The 22308-nt window shown below is 47.6% G+C and overlaps 1 protein-coding gene across 3 annotated transcripts in view; it reads right to left on the reverse strand.

Moving 5' to 3' along the window:
• The window catches only part of PHKA1 (phosphorylase kinase regulatory subunit alpha 1), a 187818-nt gene that overhangs the window by 40684 nt on the left and 124826 nt on the right, over nucleotides 1-22308 (reverse strand). For all 3 annotated transcript variants that reach the window (XM_073558789.1, XM_073558788.1, XM_073558790.1), the window contains 3 exons: nucleotides 12248-12327; nucleotides 11948-12026; nucleotides 10706-10835 (listed from right to left, as the gene is read on the reverse strand). In XM_073558789.1, coding sequence (XP_073414890.1) covers nucleotides 10706-10835; nucleotides 11948-12026; nucleotides 12248-12327 — 289 coding nt within the window. The remainder of the gene's footprint in view (nucleotides 1-10705; nucleotides 10836-11947; nucleotides 12027-12247; nucleotides 12328-22308) is intronic.

Here is a 22308-nt window from a genome sequence, read left to right on the forward strand (position 1 = left end):
AGAGTGCCAGTCGTACAAACATGCCTGCCAAAATGCCAGCCGTGCCCGGCAGAGTGCCAGCCGTGCCCGCCTGTACTTGTCTGCACCTGTCATTCGTATTCAGTTCCCCAGTGGGATCAGCTGCTACTGCCAGACACAGCTCTGGAGTGGTACCTGGCAGCTACTTGCTGCACAAGCCTGACCTCACCACTAGAGGCTCCAGTGAACACTAAGGTAGCTGCTTAGTCATGTCCCTACAGGGTAGTCTGGTTTGTGGCACAGTGGGGCCACAATCCTCGCTCGCGCCATTCAGTCTGGGCATGAGCGTTACAAAGAGTAATTCTGCTGCCTCATTATAGTGAGTGGATCCATGGAGGTTTTATGTGAATAACGTCACTCAGAGATTTAGATGGAAACCCCAAAATAGGTGTTCAGCGTAGAGCACCGCATAACTGTGATCCCAAACGTTATGTAAAAGGTTCCCAATAAAAGCTTCAATTCAATCCACAAAAAAAGCAAGTCCCCACTCAGGTCTGTCATCTGTTAACGGAAATATAGGGGGATTTCATATTACTAGTAGCACTAAGGCTCTGGAAAAGCAAAATGGCTCCTCGCTTCCCAAAAGAAATTCAGCAAATTCTTCTCTCCCAAATCCAAATGCCCCCTTCCCTCCGAACCACATATATTGCCCACGTGTTTGGCATTTCTGAAGCAATGAGAGCCCCCCTAACTTACAGGTGCATGCCTCCAGAAACATAAGCTGGAAATAACTTAGTGATGACTACAAAGTACTAGTCACTACAACGGCAGTTTGCAATTTTCACTTGGTAACATTCATTGCTGCTTGTTTCTGGAAAACACCCATGGAGTCAAAATCATCACTACACCTGTAGATAAATTCCTAAAGGGGTATATTTTCCAAAATGTGGTCACTTGAGGGGGGGATTTTGCTCTTCTAGCAATTAGGGGCTCTGTATATGAAGTCCGCACACTATTCTATTAAAAGCTGTACCCCAAGAGGCAAATAACGCTCTGACCAGCCCGAGTCTCTCTGCATGGCTAAATAGTAATGTACAGCCACATATGGGGTATTGCCACATTCAGTAGAAATTGGGGGACAAATTTTGGTGCCATTTTACCCATTTCCCAGTATGAAAATGTAAGATTTGGGGCTAACAATTTTGGTGGTAAAAATATAATTATTTTTTCTTCACTGCCCAATGGTATAAAATTCTGTGACACTTGTGGTGTCAATATATTCACTGCACTCCTAGATCACTTATGAGGTTCTGGCACCTCAGAGGCTCTGCCAATGTAACATGGCACCCCCAAACCAATGCAGCAGAATCTCTGAAGGGTCTCATCCCTGAAGGGTCTAGTTTCCAAAATGGTGTGTTTCTACTGTTTAGGTACATCTGGGGCTCTCCAAACACAACATTTTGTACGCTAATTATTCCAGAAAATTTTATATTCAAAAAGTCAAATGGTACTCCTTCCCTTCTGAGCCCTGCCGTGCGCCCAGTGGTTTTCCCCCCACATATTTGGTATTTACACGCTCAAAAAGAAATTGCACAAAGAATTGTTTGGTGAAATTTCTCTAGTTACTTGTGAAAATAAAAAAATTGTGTCTAAAGGAAAAATTCTATGAAAAAAAGTTAAATGTTTATTTTTCCTTCCACATTGCATTAATTCCTGTGAAGCACCTGAAGGGTTAATTAATAAATTTTATTTCTATAGCGCTGACATATTTCGCAGCACTTTACATTTCAGAGGGGACTTGTACAGACAATATACATTACAGCATAACAATAATCACATAGATCATAACAGATACCAAGAGGAATAAGGGCCCTGCTCGCAAGCTTACAATCTATGAGGAAAAAAGGGGAGACACGAAAGGTGGGTGGTAACAGTTGCCCTGATTGTATGGACCAGCCATAATGTTAAGTGTGTAACAGTACGGATGCAGAGGGCTAATGGATGCATAAAGCATGTGGGAACATGATGCGGGGAACCTGGTTATGGTAAAAAAAACACTTTTGGCTGTGTCACATAGGGATAGATTAGGTTAATGTGTTGAGGCGGTAGGCCAGTCTGAATAAATGCGTTTTCAGGGCACGCTTAAAATTGTGGGGATTGGGGACTAATTGTATTGACCTGGGAAGTGCATTCCAAAGAATTGGCGCAGCACGTGTATAGTCTTGAAGATGGGAGTGGGAGGTTCTGATTATTGAGGATGCTAACCTCAGGTCATCAGCAAAATGGAGGGCGCGAGTAGGATGGTATACTGAAACAAGGGAGGAGATGTAGGGTGGTGCGGAGCAATGAAGAGCTTTGTGGGGTAATAAGTTTGTACTGGATTCTGGAGTGGATGGGTAGCCAGTGTAATGACTGGCACAAGGTAGTGGCATCGGTGTAACGATTGGCGAGGAATATGATCCTGGCAGCTGCATTCAAGACAGATTGGAGGGGGGAGAATTTGGTAAGAGGGAGACCGATTAGAAGGGAGTTACAATAGTCGAGACGAGAATGAATAAGAGAAATAGTCAGTTTTTGCAGAATCAAAAGTAAGAAAAGGTCGAATTCTAGAAATGTTTTTGAGGTGCAGATAACAAGAGCGAGCCAGTGATCGAATGTGGGGGACAAAGGAAAGCTCAGAGTCAAGTATGACCCCAAGACAGCAGGCATGTTGCTGGGGAGTAATAGTAGAACCACACACGGAAATGGCAATGTCGGGTATAGGTACATTAGTAGCGGGAGGAAACACAAGGAGTTCAGTCTTTGACAGGTTCAGTTTCAGATATAGTGAGGACATGATGATAGACACAGCGTTTAGACAATTGCCGGTGTTTTCTAGATAGGCTGGCGTGATGTCAGGAGAAGCGTATAAATGAGCGTCTCGGAGAAAAGGATTTTACGGTGAGTTTATCACAAAAATCCCTGTTTCTCCTTCACCTCATTGGGGGACACAGGTACTGTGGGACGTCCTAAAGCAGTCCCTGGGTGGGAAGTTGACTCACCGATCCAAGCTACATGCAACTCCTGTCTAAAAGGTGCGCCACTGCTGCTTGGAGAATCGTTCTACTCAGGCTCGCATCCGCTGAAGCCCGAGTATGGATATTGTAACGTTTGGCAAATGTGTGCAGGCTGGACCAGGTTGATGCCTTGCAGACCTGTTCTGCCGATGCCTGGTGCCGAAAAGCCCAAGAGGCGGCCACCGCCCAAGTAGAGTGTACTCTGATCCCTGCTGGAACTGGTGCACCTCTGATGCGGTAAGAGTCTTGAATATTCAAAAGAATCCACCTGGCTATGGTCGATTTTGAAGCAGCGAGTCCCTTCCTGCGACCTTCAGGGAGCACAAACAGCACGTCTGACTTACGAAAGGGTGCCGTCCGTGACACGTACCTCCTGAGTGCTCTCACTAGGTCCAACGTATGAAAGGTCTTTTCCACCCGATGTACCGGTGCTGGACAAAAAGAGGGCAAGACCATATCCTCATTGATGTGGAACGAGGACACGACCTTTGGCAAAAAAGGAGGAGCTGGTCTGAGAACCACTTTATCTTTGTGGAAAGTCAGAATCGGGGCTCGACAAGAGAGCTGCCAGCTCAGAGACCCGCCTAATTGATGTTATAGCTGCGAGGAACACTACCTTCCAGGAGCGGTATGGCAAAGAGACATCCTGTAGCTGTTCAAATGGAGCTTCCTGCAGAATGCTTAGGACCAGATTAAGGTCCCAGGCGTCCATAGGCGCCTTATAGGGAGGTACCAAGTGGGAGACTCCCTGGATGAAAGTCTTTACTTGCAAATTGGTAGCAATCCTGCGCTGAAAAAGTACAGATAAAGCCAATATCTGTCTCCTGAGAGAACTTGGGGCCAAGCCTGAATCTATGCCAGACTGGAGAAAGGCTAAAGATGTTAGGGATAGAGAATCTCAGAGGAGAACCGCGGCTTCGACACCATGAAAAGAAAACCTTCCAGGTGTGGTGGTAAACTTGTGCAGAGGTAGGCTTCCGGGTGCTAATCATTGTAGCAACCACTTTGTGCCCAAACCCTGCCCGAGTCAGAATCCAAGAATCAACGGCCAAGCCGTCAAACACAGGCCCCCTGAGTTCGGGTGGCAGATCGGCCCCTGCGAAAGTAGATCTGGGCGCTCTGGCAGTCGCCATGGCACGTCGGCGAGCAGTTGCACTAGATATGCGTACCACGCCCAATGGGGCCAGTCTGGGGTCAGCAGAATCACTGGAACCCCTTCCGCCTTGATCTTCTTGATGACCCTCGGGAGTAGTGGCAGCGGGGGAAATAAGTATGGGAGGCGAAACTGGTTCCATAGCAGAACCAACGCATCCACGGCGATTGCCTGCAGGTCCCGGGACCGAGAGACAAACGTGGGCACCTTGGTATTCACCCTGGAGGTCATCTGATTCACAACCGGTGTTCCCCACAGTTGGCAAATCTGCTGAAAGACCTTGGGGTGTAGTGACCATTCCCCGGACGCAAGCCCCTGCCGGCTGAGGAAGTCTGCCAACAAGTTCTCTACACCCGGGATGTGGACCGCCGATATCACCGTGCGGTTCCTCTCGGCCCAGTGAAGTACGTGCCCTACCTCGCGCATGGTTGCCCTGCTGCGGGTGCCCCCTTGGTGATTTATGTAAGCCACTGCCGTGGCGTTGTCCGACTGAATCCGGAAGAAGCAGCCTGCTAGAATGTGATGAAAATGTTGCAGAGTCAGCCGGATCCCAACAAGTTGATCGGGAGGCGTGCCTCCTGCGGCAACCACCGTCCCTGGGTCGTGTGGTGGCGAAAAAACGCTCCCCAGGCAAGGAGGCTGGCGTCAGTTGTGACCACCAGCCAATGGTCTGGGGGAAAAGGTTTCCCCTGAAGCAGGGAGGACCTGACTGTCCACCACTCGAGTGACTGTCTGACCTGAGAGGACAACCGGCATCGGTAATAGAGCGTGAAAGGGTTCTTGCCCCAGAATGACAAGGGGGCGTGCTGCAGGGGGCGAAGATGGAACTGAGCGAACAGGATTGCTTCCATTGCGGCATTGCCGCCACCATTTTTCCTAGAATCCTCATGCCGAAACGGATGGTGTGAGGGAGTGGTTGGCGAAGTATCCGAATTCCCTGCTGGAGAGCTTAGGCCTCGTCTAGAGGGAGAATTACCAACCCTCGGGAAGTGTCGAAGATCATCCCTAAAAAGGAAATCCTCTGGGCTGGGACAAGGGTTGACTTTTTTACGTTGACCAACCACCCTAAGCAGGCAAGAGTATCTAGCGTGATGCTGACATTTTCCTCGCATGCCCACCTTGTCGGGGCCTTGATCAAAAGGTCGTCTAAGTATGGCAATACGACTATGCCCCGGGAGTGCAGGAAGGCCATGGAGACTGCCATGACCTTTGTGAACACTCTGGAGGCAGTGGCTAGCCCAAAGGGCAGCGCTGCAAACTGGAAATGTAGACCGTTGATGGCGAAGCGTAGAAATCTTTGATGCGGAGGGAAAATGGGGATATGTAGATAGGCGTCCTGGATATCGATAGAGGCCAAGTATTCTTCTTGCCCCATTGCCGATATGACTGAATGGAGAGACTCCATCCGGAAATGTCTGATCCTGATAAATTTGGTCAGGAGCTTTAGGTCCAAAACGGGCCTGACAGTCCCATCTTTTTTGGGGACTGCAAACAGGTTGGAATAGAAGCAGAGTCTTCTCGTTTTCCGGTACGGGAATAATAACTCCGTTGCGCCAGAGTAAATTGATGGATCCCAGCAGAGCCCTTGCCCGGGTATCCCCCTTGGGAAGATGAGAAAGAAAAAAAATCGTCTTGGGGGTACCTGACAAATTCTATCTTGTACCCTGAGGACACCAGCTCTCTTACCCATGCGTCGCGTGCGACACTGAGCCAGACGTGTCGAAACCAGAGTAGACGACCGCCTACCTCGCTGGTGTCGCCTGGCAAATGCCTCGAGTCATTTGGCTGAAGATCTTTGGGACCTGGATCCCCTCGACCTGGGCTGGTTAGTACGAATTCTCCCCAATGGGTTGGCTCTATATGAGACCTGTCGGCCCCTATCCTGGTTGGGGGCGACCTGATGCGGTGGAGTTGGCCGCAGTGGTCCACCCAGAGTTGTGAAAGGCCCGAAAACGTGCCTGAAACTGGTGATGAAACGGCGGTTTGACCTTTTGTTGAGGGAGAAAACTGCTCTTCCCTCCTGTGGAGTCAGAGATGAGCTGATCTAACTTCTCTCCGCATAGGCGGACGCACTGGTATGGTAGCGATGTCAAGGACTTTTTTGAAGCTGAATCGGCCCGCCATGTCCTCAACCATAGAGCTCTCCTAATGGAGATTGCATTCCGGCCGCAAGTGCCGCGCAGTTGGCCGCATCTAAAGATGCATTGATCAAGTAGTCCCCCACCATAGCCATCTGACTTGTGATCTCTGATACTTCAGCTGGTAGATCTATGTCTTGCAAGGCCTTGTTCAATGATTCTGACCAAGAAATCATGGCCTTTTCTACCCACATTGCTGCGAACGAGGGAGAGAGTGCTGATCCTGATGCCTCAAACACTGAGCGAGCCAAGTTCTCTATGAAGCGATCAGTGGGATCCTTAATAGAAGAACCACTAGGTATGGATAGTAGGGTTCTCGTAGCCAAGCGTGACACAGGTGGATCCACCGTTGGGGATTCCGTCCATTTTTTTTTTACAGAGATCCGGGGCAAAAGGATACCTCGCCTCGAGTGCCTTCTGGCCTGAGAAACGACCTGTCCGGTCGTTCTCTGTGTCGTTGCACTATGTCCTCAAGCTCAGGGTGAGTGCAAAATAGTCTATGGGGGCGCTTGACTCGCTTAAATGACACCTTATGGCCCGAAACCAGGGTGGAGTCATCCTCAATCCCCAGAGTCTGGTTGACGGCTTCTATGAGACTGTCAACCGTTTCCTGACAACCCGGCATATCTAGGTCAAGGGGTTCATCCGAGTCGTAGTCCGAGCCTTGCTCGCTATCGACTGCTAGTGACGGAGAGCGAGAAGCAGAGCTCACAGATGCCGAGGCACCGGACGGACTGGGAGACGCCACTTGGGTTAGTTTCCCCCGCATCTGCCTGGAGTGAGAGGGGCCCCTGCAGGCTGGAGGCTCCTGTGAGGTAGGCGACCCCTCTAAGACAGGGGCAGGGACAGTGGCTCGCCTATCTGGGGCCCGAAGGGACTCGATTGCGCTCGTGACGCCATAGATTGTGACAGTGAACGCCCATTCCGAGGGACTTGATACACTGCGCTCGGTCGCAGGAGAGGGCTCCTGGGCGCGTTCGGACTCGCAGGCCTCACATACCCGCTTGGTCTGTGCCCGCGGAAAAGTGGACTGACAGGAGATGCATGCAGCGTACAGAAACATGTGCGTCTTAGCTTTTCCTGACATGCTGTACCTGTCAGACATCCGCTGAAAAACTTGCTGGGGGAGGGCTCTCTCCGTTTTTCCTACCTTGACCTCTTGGGGGGCTAGGGGTCAGCACTTATCCCAGTCCTGTGCCCCCTGTGTCCTGGAAGTGCAGAGCGTCGCTCCGTTTGAACAGGTGCGCGCCACAACTGCGGGCAGGCCCCCCGGAAGAAAAAAGGTTTCCCGGGAGCGGTACTTCTGCCCACGGGGCAGAGCCCCAGCCAAGGCCGGAACCGGGTCCGCCTCTGCCCGACGCCAGGGAGCGCATTGTGGCGCCTGGATGAAGCTAAGGGCTGCAGCCCTGCGCCAGGAGCCCTCCCAGGTCACACTCCTCCGTGCTTCAGCTCAAGCTCAGGTAGAGGGGAGGGGTGCCCTATGAAAAAAAGGACGGTGCAGGCACACTGGCTCCATCTAACCCCTTCAAGGGGTGAGGAGAGGGACCGTCCGCCCCCTTGCTGCACCGCAGTCTTTGCAGTGGGGGCCGCATGGACTGCACTTCTGCCTCTGCAGCCTAGGGTTTCAATACCTTAGGGTGGTCAGGGCCAAGTCCGGCATCATTCCCACGGTGCGGGAGAGGATATGTGGAGGCAACACTCGCACGTGCTCGCCCGTTGTTAGTTTGGGGAGATCGGACCCTTTCAATAGGGTCCGTCGTCCCTGTCCACATTCACGTGAAAAAAGCACTGGAAAAATCCCACGTTGCGGGAGAGGATACACGGAGGCGACACTCGCCCGTGTTCACCTGTTGTTGGTTTGAGGAGATCGGTCCCTTTCAATAGGGTCCGTCGCCCCTGTCTTATCATCATGGAGAAAAAGAAAAGAAAAAAAAAAAAAAAAAAATCAGTCTGGAAACAGACAGATGTGTACCTCCAACAGACACTAAGCAAAAACTGGTTTTCGCCCGCAATCGGGGCGAGGGTGTATACGGCGGCGGTGGAGTTAACCTCTTTTTTTCACTTAGTGTCAGCCTCCAGGCGACAGTAGCATACACACACAGTACCTGTGTCCCCCAATGAGGCGAAGGAGAAATGTTATTTAACTATTTTGTGCAACATAACTTATTTAGCCCCTTAACCACCAGAGGTATTTTCGTTTTTGCGTTTTCGTTTTTCACTCCATTTCTTCCCAGAGCCATAACTTTTATATTTTTCCATCAATATGGCCATGTGAGAGCTTGTTTTTTTGCGGGATGAGTTGTACTTTTGAACGACACCATTGGTTTTACCATGTTGTGTACTAGAAAACGGGGAAAAAAATTCCAAGTGCTGTAAAATTGCAAAAAAAGTGCAATCCCACACTTGTTTTTTGTTTGGCTTCTTTACTAGGTTCACTAAATGCTAAAACTGACCTACCATTATGATTCTCCTGGTCCTTACGAGTTCATAGACACCAAACATGTCTAGGTTCTTTTTTACCTAAGTGGTGAAAATAAATTCCGAAGTTTGTGGAAAAAAAAAATTTGCGCCATTTTCCGATACCCGAACGTCTTTATTTTTCGTGATCTCCGGTTGGGTGAGGATTTATTTTTTGCATACCGAGCTGACGTTTTTTTGATACCATTTTGGTGTAGATCCGATCTTTTGATCGCCTGTTTGTCGTGGTGAAAAAAAAAAACGTGATTCTGGCGTTTTGACTTTGTTCTCGCTACGCCGTTTAGCAGGTTAATCTTTTATTGATAGATGGAAAGATTCTGAAAGCAGCGATACCAAATGTGTATGTTTGATTCTTTTTATGGTTTTATTTTGAATGAGGTGAAAGGGGGGGTGATTTGAACTTTTATATTTTTATTTATTTTTTAACTTTTGGCATGCTTCAATAGTCTCCATGGGAGACTAGAAGCTGCCATAATCCGATCGGCTCTGCTACATAGAGGCAATGATCAGTTTGTCTCTATGTAGTATAAGTACTCACTTGCTATGAGCGCAGACCACTGGGTGGCGCTCACAGCAAGCCGGCAGTGACAGCCATAGAGGTCTCCAGGATACCTCCGGTTGTCATGCCAACACACCGGTGACTCGCGATCATGTGACAGCGGCATTTAACTAGTTAATAGCCGCGGGTGGATCCCGATTCCACCCGCGGCTATTCCGGGCACATGTCCGCTGTTGAAAACAGCGGACATGTCCCAGGAAAGATGTGGGCTCACATCAAAGGGAGGGAGTCCGACATCTGCATAAATGCATACACGATGTCGGGAAGGGATTAAGGGCATAAAAATTACAAGCTTGAAATTTCTAAATTTTTGCCAAATTTCCAATTTGTTTCACAAATAAACGCAAGTTATAGCAAAGAAATGTTACCACTATCATGAAGATCAATATGTCACAAAAAAAATCCCAGCAATAGTGTGATCCATTAAAGTGTTCCAGAGTTATGACCTCAAAATGGCAGTGGTCAGAATTGAAAAAAATGGCCTGGTCAGCAAGGTGAAAACAGGCTCGGAGGTGAAGGGGCTAAAGCAGCTTCAACTGTCTAATTCAATTGTCTAACATCTAAATGTAAAGTATCATTGTGCTGTTACTCTGTAGTAATCCGTCTCCAAAAGCCAACACCCAAATAAAGTACAGCAGAAATATCTGAACCTTATAGAAAGTTGTCACTGTAGCCCCTATGTGGCTGTATCTTAGTGGGTGCCAGAATTACACTATCTCTATATAACGTGCTCACTACATAATATGGAAATCCTAGGAGATACAGTGCCTTATACAGGGCCTTGCTAAAGTATTCGGCCCCCAGGAACTTTTCAACCTTTCCCCACATATCATGCTTCAAACATAAAGATACCAAATGTAAATTTTTGGTGAAGAAACAACAAGTGGGACACAATTGTGAAGTTGAACGAAATTTATTGGTTATTTAAAATTTTTGTGGAAATTCAAAAACTGAAAAGTGGGGCGTGCAATATTATTCAGCCCCTTTAACTTAATACTTTGTTGCGCCACCTTTTGCTGCGATTACAGCTGCAAGTTGCTTGGGGTATGCCTCTATCAGTTTTGTACATCAAGAGACTGAAATTCTTGCCCATTCTTCCTTGGCAAACAGCTCGAGCTCAGTGAGGTTTGATGGAGATCGTTTGCGAACAGCAGTTTTCAGTTCTTGCCACAGATGCCTGAAGTGGACTAATTGCTGCCTCCTTTGCATATGAGGAGGACTACAAGTACATTTTTACCAGCCGTCTGAGTAAGACACACAAGTGACAATAAATAAATCACCGTGCTGTTATAATAGAAGTGGGGACAAGTCTATGTGGAAAATAAGTGTCCCATCACCCAATCAGTAAAGTTTTTTTCCTTACCTGAACATCGTAGGGATTGGGAAAGTTCAGTTGCCATCACCTGTATGATTAGTCCAATCCTCAGGCGAAACATCTCAGCAAACAAAGAAGGTTGCGTTCTCATGTACATGGCCAGATACACCATGATTTCCTATGATAAAGAACATGATCAGTGCTGCCTTGAATGCTGCTTCACATTGCACTGCATATTTTCACAAATATTGAACTGTTTAAAGGGAATATGTACCCAAGTTTTTGTTATTTTTTCTGAGAGCAGCGTAATGTAGGCAAAGAGAAGCTGAGTCCAACAATGTATCACTTACAATACTGGGTGCAGCCGCTATGACACAATCAGAGCTTTTACATTTATCAATACAACAGAGCTACACCATAGCCAACCCCCGCCCCCACACTACAACCAGCCACTCGACCCCACACTACAGGCGCCCCTTAACTAAAGCCAGCCCTCCATCCCACACTAGAGCCGGCTCCAATACCCACACTAGAGTCACCCCTCACAGCCACACTACAGCCAGCCCCAGTACCCACTCTACAGCCGCCCCCACACAATACAGCCAGCCCACCACCCCACACTACAGCCATCCCCAGTAGCCACCCCTCACACCCACTCTACAGCCGCCCCCTACCACCACACTAGTCACCCCTCGCACCCACACTACAGCCGTCCCCACACTACAGCCAGCCCCCTGCCACACACTAGAGCCGGCCCCAGACTACAGCCAGTCCCCCTCCCCCAAAATACAGCTGTCCTCACACTACAGCCAGACCCTCACCCCCACAATACAGCCAGCCTCCCACCACATTACTGCAAGCTCTCCCACCCCCAACCTACAGCTGTCCCCTCACTAGAGCCAGCCACCACACTACAGCTGCCCCCATATAGCCAACCCCCCACCCTACATGCCCACACTACAGCCGCCTCTGCCAAAACACAGCCAAACCTGCCCACACCACACCCTCCCCTGTGTACAATACAGTTGTCCCTAGTCCCCCACAGCCGCCCCCGCTCAACAGCTGCCCCTGACCTGTCCCCCACACCTGCCCCTGTGCAGCCACCTCCCACCTCCAATGGGCAAGCCACACCCGTCCTTGCAAACACCACACCGGTCCCCACGCATACACATTATTTTATATATTTCAATGTTTTATAAAGGATCACCATGATACAGAGGCAGAAATACTGACACAAAATCATGTGATTGTGACGTGAGTAATGTGTCCACAGGAGGTGGGTGTACTTACCTGTGTGAGGATGGATATGCTCATATTCTGCTCACTGGCATCTTCAATTAAACAGATCAGCTTATCGTACGGCAGAGGCCTGAAACCCAATATCAGCACAGGCGTCACGATGGGGGACACTCGGGATTACAGGTTTCTACATTACGCAAATCACTTTATATTGTTGTGTTAATTATTTTTTTAAGAAAACATAATATATAATTTATAAAAAATAGCAAAATATATATGTATATGACATGTAGGAGAGAAAAGTCTAGTGAGCTAGAATAGTAACCCCCCCCCCCCGGCTCCAGGACGTACGCGGTGATGGTCTTCTCCCGCGGCTCTGGCGGTAGCCCCACGGTCAGCTGTTTCTGATGTGACAGGAGGTCAGTGCAGGCCTATGGAAGACAGGAATATTAGGCTACACTCACACGCCATAGTGATCTGTTAGGACGGATCCGGCAGACAATTTAGTCCATTTTTAATAACTGATCTCTGCTGGATCTGTGTGTTTTCACATTGAACTCTATAGAAACAGTTCTGCTAGTTATCCCTCCGTTTTCTTACATTTGTAAAGGATCCATTTATTGCTTGCTGGATCCATTGTAACAGATCATTACTGGACACAGGGAGAACAACTGAGTTATCTAAGAAATGGAACGGAGATTTACAACCACAGACGTGTACAGAATGGACGACATAGTAACAAAAAGGACTCAAACATGTCCATCGGTGCACTGTGAAGTCTGACTTCTAATCCTGAGGCTGTGTGCACACGTTGCGTTTTTTCCGCAGCAGAAACGCTTAAAAAAACTCTAATAAAAAGCATCTCATGCAATACTATGGGATTCCGCAGTTGCTGTGCCCATGCTGTGGATTTTACCGTGACGTTTTGTGACGCAACAGCGATCTCACCAGCGAGATCGCTGTGTGTGACACTGGCCAGCGACCGGCCCCCCTGCCGGTTATCGCTGATCGTCCTGGAATGGCCGGGACATTTTTTTTTTTATCGCTGGTCTCCCGCTGGCCAGCACGCATCGCTGCGTGTGACAGGCGGGAGACCAGCGATCAGCGCGCTGGTAACTAAGGTAAACGTCGGGTTTCTAAGCGGCGCTCAGCGCTTAGAAACCCGATGTGTATCTTAGTTACCAGCTCACTGGTGCAGGGAGCTGGTAACCAAGGTACACATCGGGTTTCTAAGTGATGTGCGCTGCTTAAAACCCGTGTGTACCTTGGCTACCAGCTCCCTGCACCAGCGCGCTGGTAACCAAGGTACACAGTGGGTAACTAAGCGATGTGCGTCACTTTTTACCCTCCTGTCGCTGGTGCTGATCGCTGGTGAAGCTGCCGGTTTGGCAGCTCACCAGTGATCATGTAGCGACACACCAGCGATCCTGACAAGGTAATATCGTTGCTATGTGTGACGGGGTTCTTACTCAAGGGGTAGGTAACTTTGTTTTCTGCCAAGGGCCATTTTCATAGTGATAAAATCATTCACGGTCATACAAAAAAATTAACTTGAAAATGATCATGCGATATTTGGTCTAATAATTAATTCCGCCTGATGTGAAGTCTCTATGATGAGACGTGTGATGTTCATTGGTAGTGATGTTGCTACTTGCAACTACTCTCACACGTTTACTTTGGTCTGGAGCGCAGGTGACGCTTTGTGATAAGTTTTGTAAAAAAATCAAACAAAAAAAAACAGCTCACAGCATTATGTTGTACTGAACACAGGTGAATATACACACAATATACACTGCAGGTCTCCTCAAAGGTAGAAATTCATCACTGATCATGTAACATTTACAGACCTCAAGCAGTGGGAGATAATAATCTTTATTTTTATATAGCGCTAACATTCTGCAGCGCTTTACAGTTTGCACACTTTATCAGCACTGTCCCTGATGGGGTTCACAATATAAATTCCATATCAGTATGTGTTTGGAATGTGGACGGAAATCGGAGTACCAGGAGGAAACCCATGCAAACACGGGGAGAACATAAACTCCTTGCAGATATTGTCCTTGGTGGGATTTGAACCCAGGACTCCAGTGCTGCAATGCTATCCACTGAGCCACCGCGATCTACATTATATACATCACATAGGAGATGCTGTACGTACATCACATAAGAGACACTATGACTGCTGTATATACATCACATAGAAGACACACAGGAGACAGACTGCTGTACATACATCACATAGGAGACAGACTGCTGCAAGTATATGCATCATATAGGAAACAAACACTAATGTATAAACATCACATAGGAGACACAGACTGCTGTATATACATCAAATAGACAGGCTGCTGTACATACATAAGAGACAATATCAGAAAAATTATATTAGCACAAAGGGTCTAGAGTGTAATCATTTATAAATATCCACTAAAAATGATACTTTATTGATTAAAAAAACAAAAATTGGTTAAACACCAAAAACAAAAAAAGAGAAAAAACAAAACCAAATCAGTGTTCAAAAACCAACCCATAAAGGGAACACCTAGGAATCCCTAATAGATGTACTGAGCTTACATCTGCCTGGCCGCGGAGGTTGGCACCCTAGGGGGAAACATTGTGGTGCCCCCGCTCAACGATGGCTCTCTCTAGGGGCCCTGTTTCACCCTGCAGCCACTAGGGATACCCTCTACCCGATAATTAAAGGGACCCCTAGTTCTAAACAAAGATGATCCTGCTCTAAAGAGGACCCTATGTCCCTTAGAAGTTAAAAACAGAAGAACACATAATAACAGGTGGTATGCATGGGTGAAAAATGGCACTAGTGAACCCCTTTTAAGATATCACTCATAATACATGATATATGACTGCAAAATGAGGGAAGGGGGTCACCATCTGGACAGTCGTGATCATCTGACAATGATATAGCCTTATAGCGAGAAAAGTAAAAGATCACTTTATGCAGATAACAGTATTTAAAAACCAAAATCAATGTTTCCAAGACTGTTAATCAATGGCACCATAGTGTTTACATCCTCCTGGAACCACAATAACTGTCATACATGGCTTCATACATATCCAGGTTGTGCCAGCATTAATAAAAGATAAACACAGAATTGCAACAGCGATACTCATCTGTGTCACCCGCCACCTATCATGGGTTAATTAGTTGGTTTTTGAACACTGATTTGGTTTTGTTTTTTGTCACTTTTTTGTTTTTGGTGTTTAACCAATTTTTTTTTTTTTTTTTTAAATCAATAAAGTATCATTTTTAGGGGATATTTATAAATGATTACATACATAAGAGACACAAGACTGTACATACATCACATAGGAGACACAGAGACTATTGTAATACACAAGAGACAGACTGCTGCACATACATCACACATAGCAGCCAGACTGCTGCATGTATATGCATCATATAGGACACAAACACTGCTGTATGAAACATCACATAGGAGACACAGAGACTGATGTGTACACATCAAATAGACACAGAGACTGCTGTACATATATCATAGACTGCTGTATATACATCACATAGGAGACACCAAGACTGCTGAATATACATCACGTAGGTGTCACGATCCAGGTTGGATCTGACAGATTAAATGCACAAAGTAACCTTTTTTTTTCCCTTGGCTGTGTGCCAAAGGTGGTTTTGCCCCCGGTGGCCATTGGGGTCATTGCACTCTGGTTATCTTAGTTTGTGCACATAATTATGTAACAGGTGTGTTTGCTCTATAAAAGAGTATCAGGTGTATTAATCACTGTTGGTGATAAGTGCCTCTTTTGCAAGCAAGCCTGGGTAAAGAATGGAGCTGAAGGAGAGTCATGGGCAGCCCAGTCAGAGTGCTGGAGTAGCAGCTATGGTGTCTGCAAGGAGGGCTGGCATTGCTTGGTGGAGTGGCAACTATGGTGTCTGCAAGGAGGGCTGGCATTGCTTGGTGGAGTGGCAGCTATGGTGTAGAGCTGCACTCAGAATGCTGGACTCGGTTGCGTAAAGCTGGACTCAAAATGTTGGACTCTTTGACTTCCCCGTTCCCTATCGCAGGGCCACCATTGTTACCCAGGTCTTATTGTATTAGTTACCGGCCTGCGGGCCACGTCACATAGGACAATTACACGTGCCACGTCCTGTTGTATCAGTTACCGGCCTGCTGGCCGTGTCACTCAGGACGGGGCACGTGACATTAGGAAACACCAAGACTGCTGTATGTACATCACATGACACTGAAACTGCAGCATACATCATAGACTGCTGTATGTCCATCAAATAAGATACACCGAGACTGCTGTATATACCTCAAATAGGAGACACCAAGACACATAGGAGACATGGAGACTGTTGTATATACACATCATATAGGAGATGCCAAAACTGCTGTATTTATATCAAATAGGAGACAAACACTGCTGTATAAACATCACACAGGAGACACAGATACTGCTGTATATACATCAAATAGGAGACACCGTGATTGCTGTATATACATCACGTGACACACACTGACTGCTGCATACATCACAGAGACTGTTTCATACATCTCAGACTATTTTCTCACAGTTTACACAAACATTTCAGTCAGGGTTGCCAACTTTTCTTTTTAATCTACAGTAATTAACCTGGATTTCAGTGTGAGCTGGGGATTCTGGGGGACACCAGCTTAAAACACATAACATTTACCCCTTCCTGACATGTTGCATACATATATAACTTCACACAGGAAAAAAAATGTGTGGTCTTGTAGAATGGAAGATCCCCTAAAAGTACACACACACATATATATACTTGCATGTTAGCCCATGTATGCAAATTATATACAATCCCCGCATATAAATTCAACAAGTATGCCCCCACTTGTATTATTCCCCGCAGTGTGGATGCTGAGGGGGGTAGAAGGCTAAACAATAGGGATGACCAGTCAATTGATGAAAATCCTGTTCAGCTAGGAGTGAACCACAGTCATTGAGTGTGGAATAGACTGACATTTCATCTCACTTGAATCTGGACACTTCCTCTTGGCTGCTGGACATAAATCCCAGCTCTGCTGACATGCTCTATCATATTCCACCGGCAGCATAACAAACACTTTGGTTTAAGTATCATCCCCCTGTAACTCCTTACTTCGTGGGCCCTGCATACCCTTGTATTATATAGGGACAGTTAGTATTGATGAGAGTGCGTGATCGGGTATCGTGTTATCGGAGCACGCTCGGGTTTTATCCAAGTATCTTCTGCGTGCTTGTTCGAATATGTTCAAGTCCTCGTGGCTGCACGTCCCATGGCTGTTAGCCACAACACATGCGGGGATATCCAGTCTAGCAGTCATTTCCCGCATGTGTGGCGGCTGTCTACCAGCCATGAGGCATGCAGCCACGGGACCTCAAACATATTACTCAAGCACGCTGAGATACTCTGATAACACCCGAGCGTGCTCCAATAACACGATACCAGAACACAACTCTCAGCACTATTAGTTAGCAATGTTGGGCAGGAGGGCTGCTCATTACATGTGTGTGATTAGGTAACGCAGGTGCAAATTATTATTAGGTCATTGTGGTATGGAATGTGTGATGTCGTTTTGCCATTTCTGTATTAGTGCTGTAGTATCAATATATGTAATTCTATATACACACAGGTGCTTCTCACAAAATTAGAATATCAGCAAAAGTAAATTCATTTCAGTTCTTCAATACAAAAAGTGAATCTCATATTATACAGAGTCATTACACACAGAGTGTTCTATTTCACGTGTTTATTTCTATTAATGTTGATGAATATGGCTTGCAGCCAACGAAAACCCAAAACTCATTATCTCAGTAAATTAGAATAACAAAAAACACCTGCAAAGGCTTCCTAAGTGTTTAAAAAGTTCCCTTAGTCTGTTTCAGTAGGCTCCACAATCATGGGGAAGATTGCTGACCTGACAGATGTCCACAAGGAGGGTAAGCCACAAAAAATCATTGCTAAAGAAACTGGCTGTTCACAGAGTACTGTATCCAAGCATATTAATGGAAAGTTGAGTGGAAGGAAAAAGTGTGGTAGAAAAAGGTGCACAAGCAACCTGGATAACCGCAGCCTTAAAAGGATTGTTAAGAAAAGGCCATTCAAAAATTTGGGAAGAGATTCATAAGCAGTGGACTGCTGCTGGAGTCATTGCTTCAAGAGCCACCACACACAGATGTATCCAGGACATGGGCTACAAGTGTCGCATTTCTTGTGTCCTCATGGCAAATAGACAACGCCAGAAACATCTTACCTGGGCCAAGGAGAAAAAGAGCTGGACTGTTGCTCAGTAGGTCAAGGTGTTGTTTTCAAATGAAAGTAAATTTTGCATTTCACGTGGAAATCAAGGTCTCAGAGTCTTGAGAAAGAGTGGAGAGGTCACAATCCAAGCTGCTTGAGGTCTAGTGTGAAGTTTTCACAATCAGTGATGGTTTGGGGAGTCATGTCATCCTTTGGTAAAGGTACACTGTGTTTTATCAAGATCAAAGTCAGTGCAGCCGTTACCAGGAAATTTTAGAGCACTTCATGCTTCCCTCTGCCGACAAGGTTTTGGGAGATGGAAATTTCATTCTCCAGCAGAACTTGGCACCTGTCCACACTAAGGCTGTGTGCCCACGTTGCGTTTAAGCATTTTTGGGGGTCAAACCGCATCAAAAACGCTTAAAAGAAGCATCCCATTCATTTTAATGCATTTTGGCCTTTTTGTGCCAATGGATGCGTTTTTTACCGCTAAGGAAACGCTTAGCGGTAAAAAAAGCAGCATGTTCATTAATTTTTGCTTAGGTCAGTGTTTTTGGCCATTTCCTATAATCCAGAAGACGCGCGGAAAAAAACGCATCAAAAATGCACATTTTTTGCACAAAAAACACGGCGAAAAAAGCGTGTTTTCTGGGAAGGAGACCAGTTTCGTGAGCGTTTAAAAACGCTAACGTGGGCACATAGCCTGACAAAAGTACCAATATCTGGTTTAAAAACAACAGTATCACTGTGCTTGATTGACCAGCAAACTCGCCCGACCTCAACCCCAGAGAGAATCTATGGGGTATTGTCAAGAGGAAGATGAGAGACCCCAAAACCAACAATGCAGACGAGCTGAAGGCTGCTATCAAAGCAACCTGGGCTTCCATGTTGGAGTGCACTCAGGGCCATGGGGTACTCAATACCAGGCCAGACAGTTATTAAAGGGGAATGTCACGGCAGCAGTGACCTGGTCCGTGGACCTTGGCGTCCAGTAAAATTAATAGATGATGATAGGGTAGTTTGTAGAGGAAATATTTTGCGACATCACCCGTGGTATTCGGCAAGGGTAGCAGACACTGCAATGCAGATCCTCTGGGATGATGGTAGGGCAGCAAAGATGGTTAAGCTCTCCACGGGTAGAGCTGTGTCTCAGGGCAGTTAGAATGTTATAAGTAAAGATGGTGGCTGTGGTGGCGAGTGCGGTGCAGGGCAGGTGAGATGGGAATGACAGATGACACAGCAGGGTGCAGTTTCCAATATTTTACTCACAGTTCTCTTGTGCACAGATGCCTGCTTAGTGTTCTCTACGTGAGGAGTCCAGCAAACTCCCAGATAGATTGGGACACACCATTCCAGGACTCCTTTCTGTTTGTTTCCCTCCTGGCCTTCTCACTACGCTGGTTTCCACTTCTGCCCAGCACCTTCACAAACAGTGTCCCTAAACCGGCAGCTGCGGACCTTGTCAGGTGACGTCTTCCCGAGTCCCCTTGCACCTATATGGCTGCCTTTTTGGTGAATGAATGTGGTTGTGGCTGAGGTACGTATAGTTACCCCAGCCTCCGGCTTGCTAGCAGAGTCTTGTAGCCCTCCACTAGTCTTAGGGGCCGGTTCCCCCACTGTGACCTGGTCCCTCCACTTCTGGATACGGGCCCCACGAGTGGCTTCTGCACTTTTCTGTCCTCCCAGGAGCTTCCTTCAGGCTCCCCTCAAAACTCTCTCTCTAGCTCTTGCTACAGCAGTCTCCTCCGTTTCCTTACCTGTAAGGTCATGTGCACACGTTGTGGATCCTGCTGCGGATCCGCAGCGTTTCAGGCTCTGCGGGTCCGCAGCTGATTTAGCTGCGTTGTACAGTACCATTGTTTTCAATGGTAAAATGAAAAACACTGTGCACATGCTGCGGATTTTTCCGTGTGGATTTGCTACGGGTTCAAATCAGCAGCATGTCAATTCTTTGTGCAGAATCTGCAGCGGTTTCACACCTTCTCCATTGTAGAGGTGTGAAACCGCAGGCTAGTCCGCAGGTCTTTTGACCTGCGGATTTTTCCAAATTCGCAGCACCTAAAACAACGTGTGCACATAGCCCAAGAGCTGGAAAAGCTGTGTGTATGTGTAATAAGTCATATCTGCGCTGTGCAGCATGGAGTCCTTCCCTTTAAAAGCCTGGCATGTATTGCTGCACCCGACAATGGAACGGACACACAGTCAAGTCTGAGACGTTAAGCTACATTATTCCTAAAAATGGAGGCGCTGGGACTCTGGGGTTTGAACAAAAGAAAAGATTTGCAGCAATTATCATACTTTCTAAATGTAATGATCCATTAAAGTTTGTGATTTCTCTTTCGTCTCATTGAGGGACACAGGAACCATGGGTGTGCGCTGCTGTCACTAGGATGTTAACACTATGCAATGAAAAAAAATGTTAACTCCGCAGTATACACCCCTCCGACAAGCTGTAGGACAATTAGTTTGCTTAGTGTCAGCAGGATGTGGACAGGGGTCTCTCGCAGACCCATGCCAACCTCAATGTGCGTCGTTCCTTTTCAGGTAACTATGGAGGGATACAGTAGATCTGCTACATCTGTACTCCCACACCGGGATTATGAGTACGGCGTGTACTGCCACCCCGTATCCTCATGAATCCCACTGGCAGGACCCTAACCCCAACACAGGACTCGTGTTCAGGTGGCAGCTCCTGGTCCTGACCTTTGTCTCCCATCACTCACCCACCAGAGCCTGATGATCGAGAGAGATGCCCTGCAGAAAAGGTTTGGAACAGCAATCTTTCATGCAGATAACAGACCCCTGTAACAGGGTGAACTGGAGGTAAGAGGCTGCAGCGTTTTTATTTGTGCTCACCAGCCGCCCTAGGCTGAATGTGACCGCATGGCTCTATACTTATTCTAAGAGCCAACACTTACTTTCAATCACGCGGTGCAGCGCAGTTTCAACCTCCTCCCGTGGCAGAGTTATGGCCATGGGCTCCAGCAGGAGCACAGCACGGCCGACCCCAGATTCCAGCAGGCTCCACCCCTCGGCTTCCTCTTCCTGTACCAGCGCCATATTGGTGCTCCAGGAGGCCGGAGCAGGGCCCCGCTCACCACTTCCGGCGGGGATTTAATAAAGCTTCTAGGCAGCGGGGGTTGTTCACCTCGCTCTCTCCCTCATCAGCCTTCCTGCGGCAGCTGCGGCGGGGACACAGGTCGTGGGTATGCGAGTACTGCACTACAGGTTGCTCCCTCACTACGCCTTCTACGCCCGACGATAGGCACCAGGTAGAGCCTGTCAGTCCCGCTCCTCCTCATCCGCTTCAGCGAACTTGGTCAAATATTTTGTATGTACCAAATGCAATGTCAGGCTTCCTTCGGGTCAGTCCTTGCCACTCTGCTCAGATTGCAGCAGAACTACGGTGTCACCTACGCTAGAGAGCAGGTGCAGCCCCCCCGCCTTGCCTGTCAGAGATCCCGCAATATACCTGGAGCAGGAGGAAGCCACCCTCCTGCCGCCCAGGGGCCATCCATCGCCATGGGAGACAGTGAGTGTCCAGGATAAATAAATAATCTTTATTTTTATATAGCACTAACATATTCCGCAGCGCTTTACAGTTTGCACACATCATCACTGTCCCCGATGGGGCTCACAATCTAAATTCCCTATTAGTATGTCTTTAGAATGTGGGATGAAACCGGAGTGCCCGGAGGAAACCCACGCAAACACGGGGTGAACATACAAACTCCTTGCAGATGTTGCCTTGGTGGGATTCGAACCCAGGACCCCAGCGCTGCAGCCTGAGCCACCGTGCCGCCCTATGGGCTTCTTCCTTATCCAAGTCCGTGGCCGACCTTACCAAGGTATCACAGACCTTGGTAACGGTGCTTGACAGATTGCCACTTCAGGCTCCAGTGGACACAGGAGCATCAAATGAGCCTCCTTTTGGGCCTTCTAGAGGCCGTAAAAGGTTTAGACAGGACCAACAACCTAGGTCCCCTTCTCACTCCATCTCACCGCTAGAATTCCCCTGGCCGTCTGCCTCCTCCCGGTCCTCATCCCCGGAATCAGGCGAGGCATTATCAGAGACACACTCAGAGGAGGGTTCTGAGTACGGGTCAGAACAGTCCCAGGGCATCAAGGATATGTTTCAGGGCCTCATTGCCGCAGTCAATGA

This window comes from Dendrobates tinctorius, unplaced genomic scaffold (assembly GCF_039654945.1).
Source record: "Dendrobates tinctorius isolate UK_male_01 unplaced genomic scaffold, ASM3965494v1 ptg000258l, whole genome shotgun sequence".
NCBI lineage: Eukaryota > Metazoa > Chordata > Amphibia > Anura > Dendrobatidae > Dendrobates > Dendrobates tinctorius.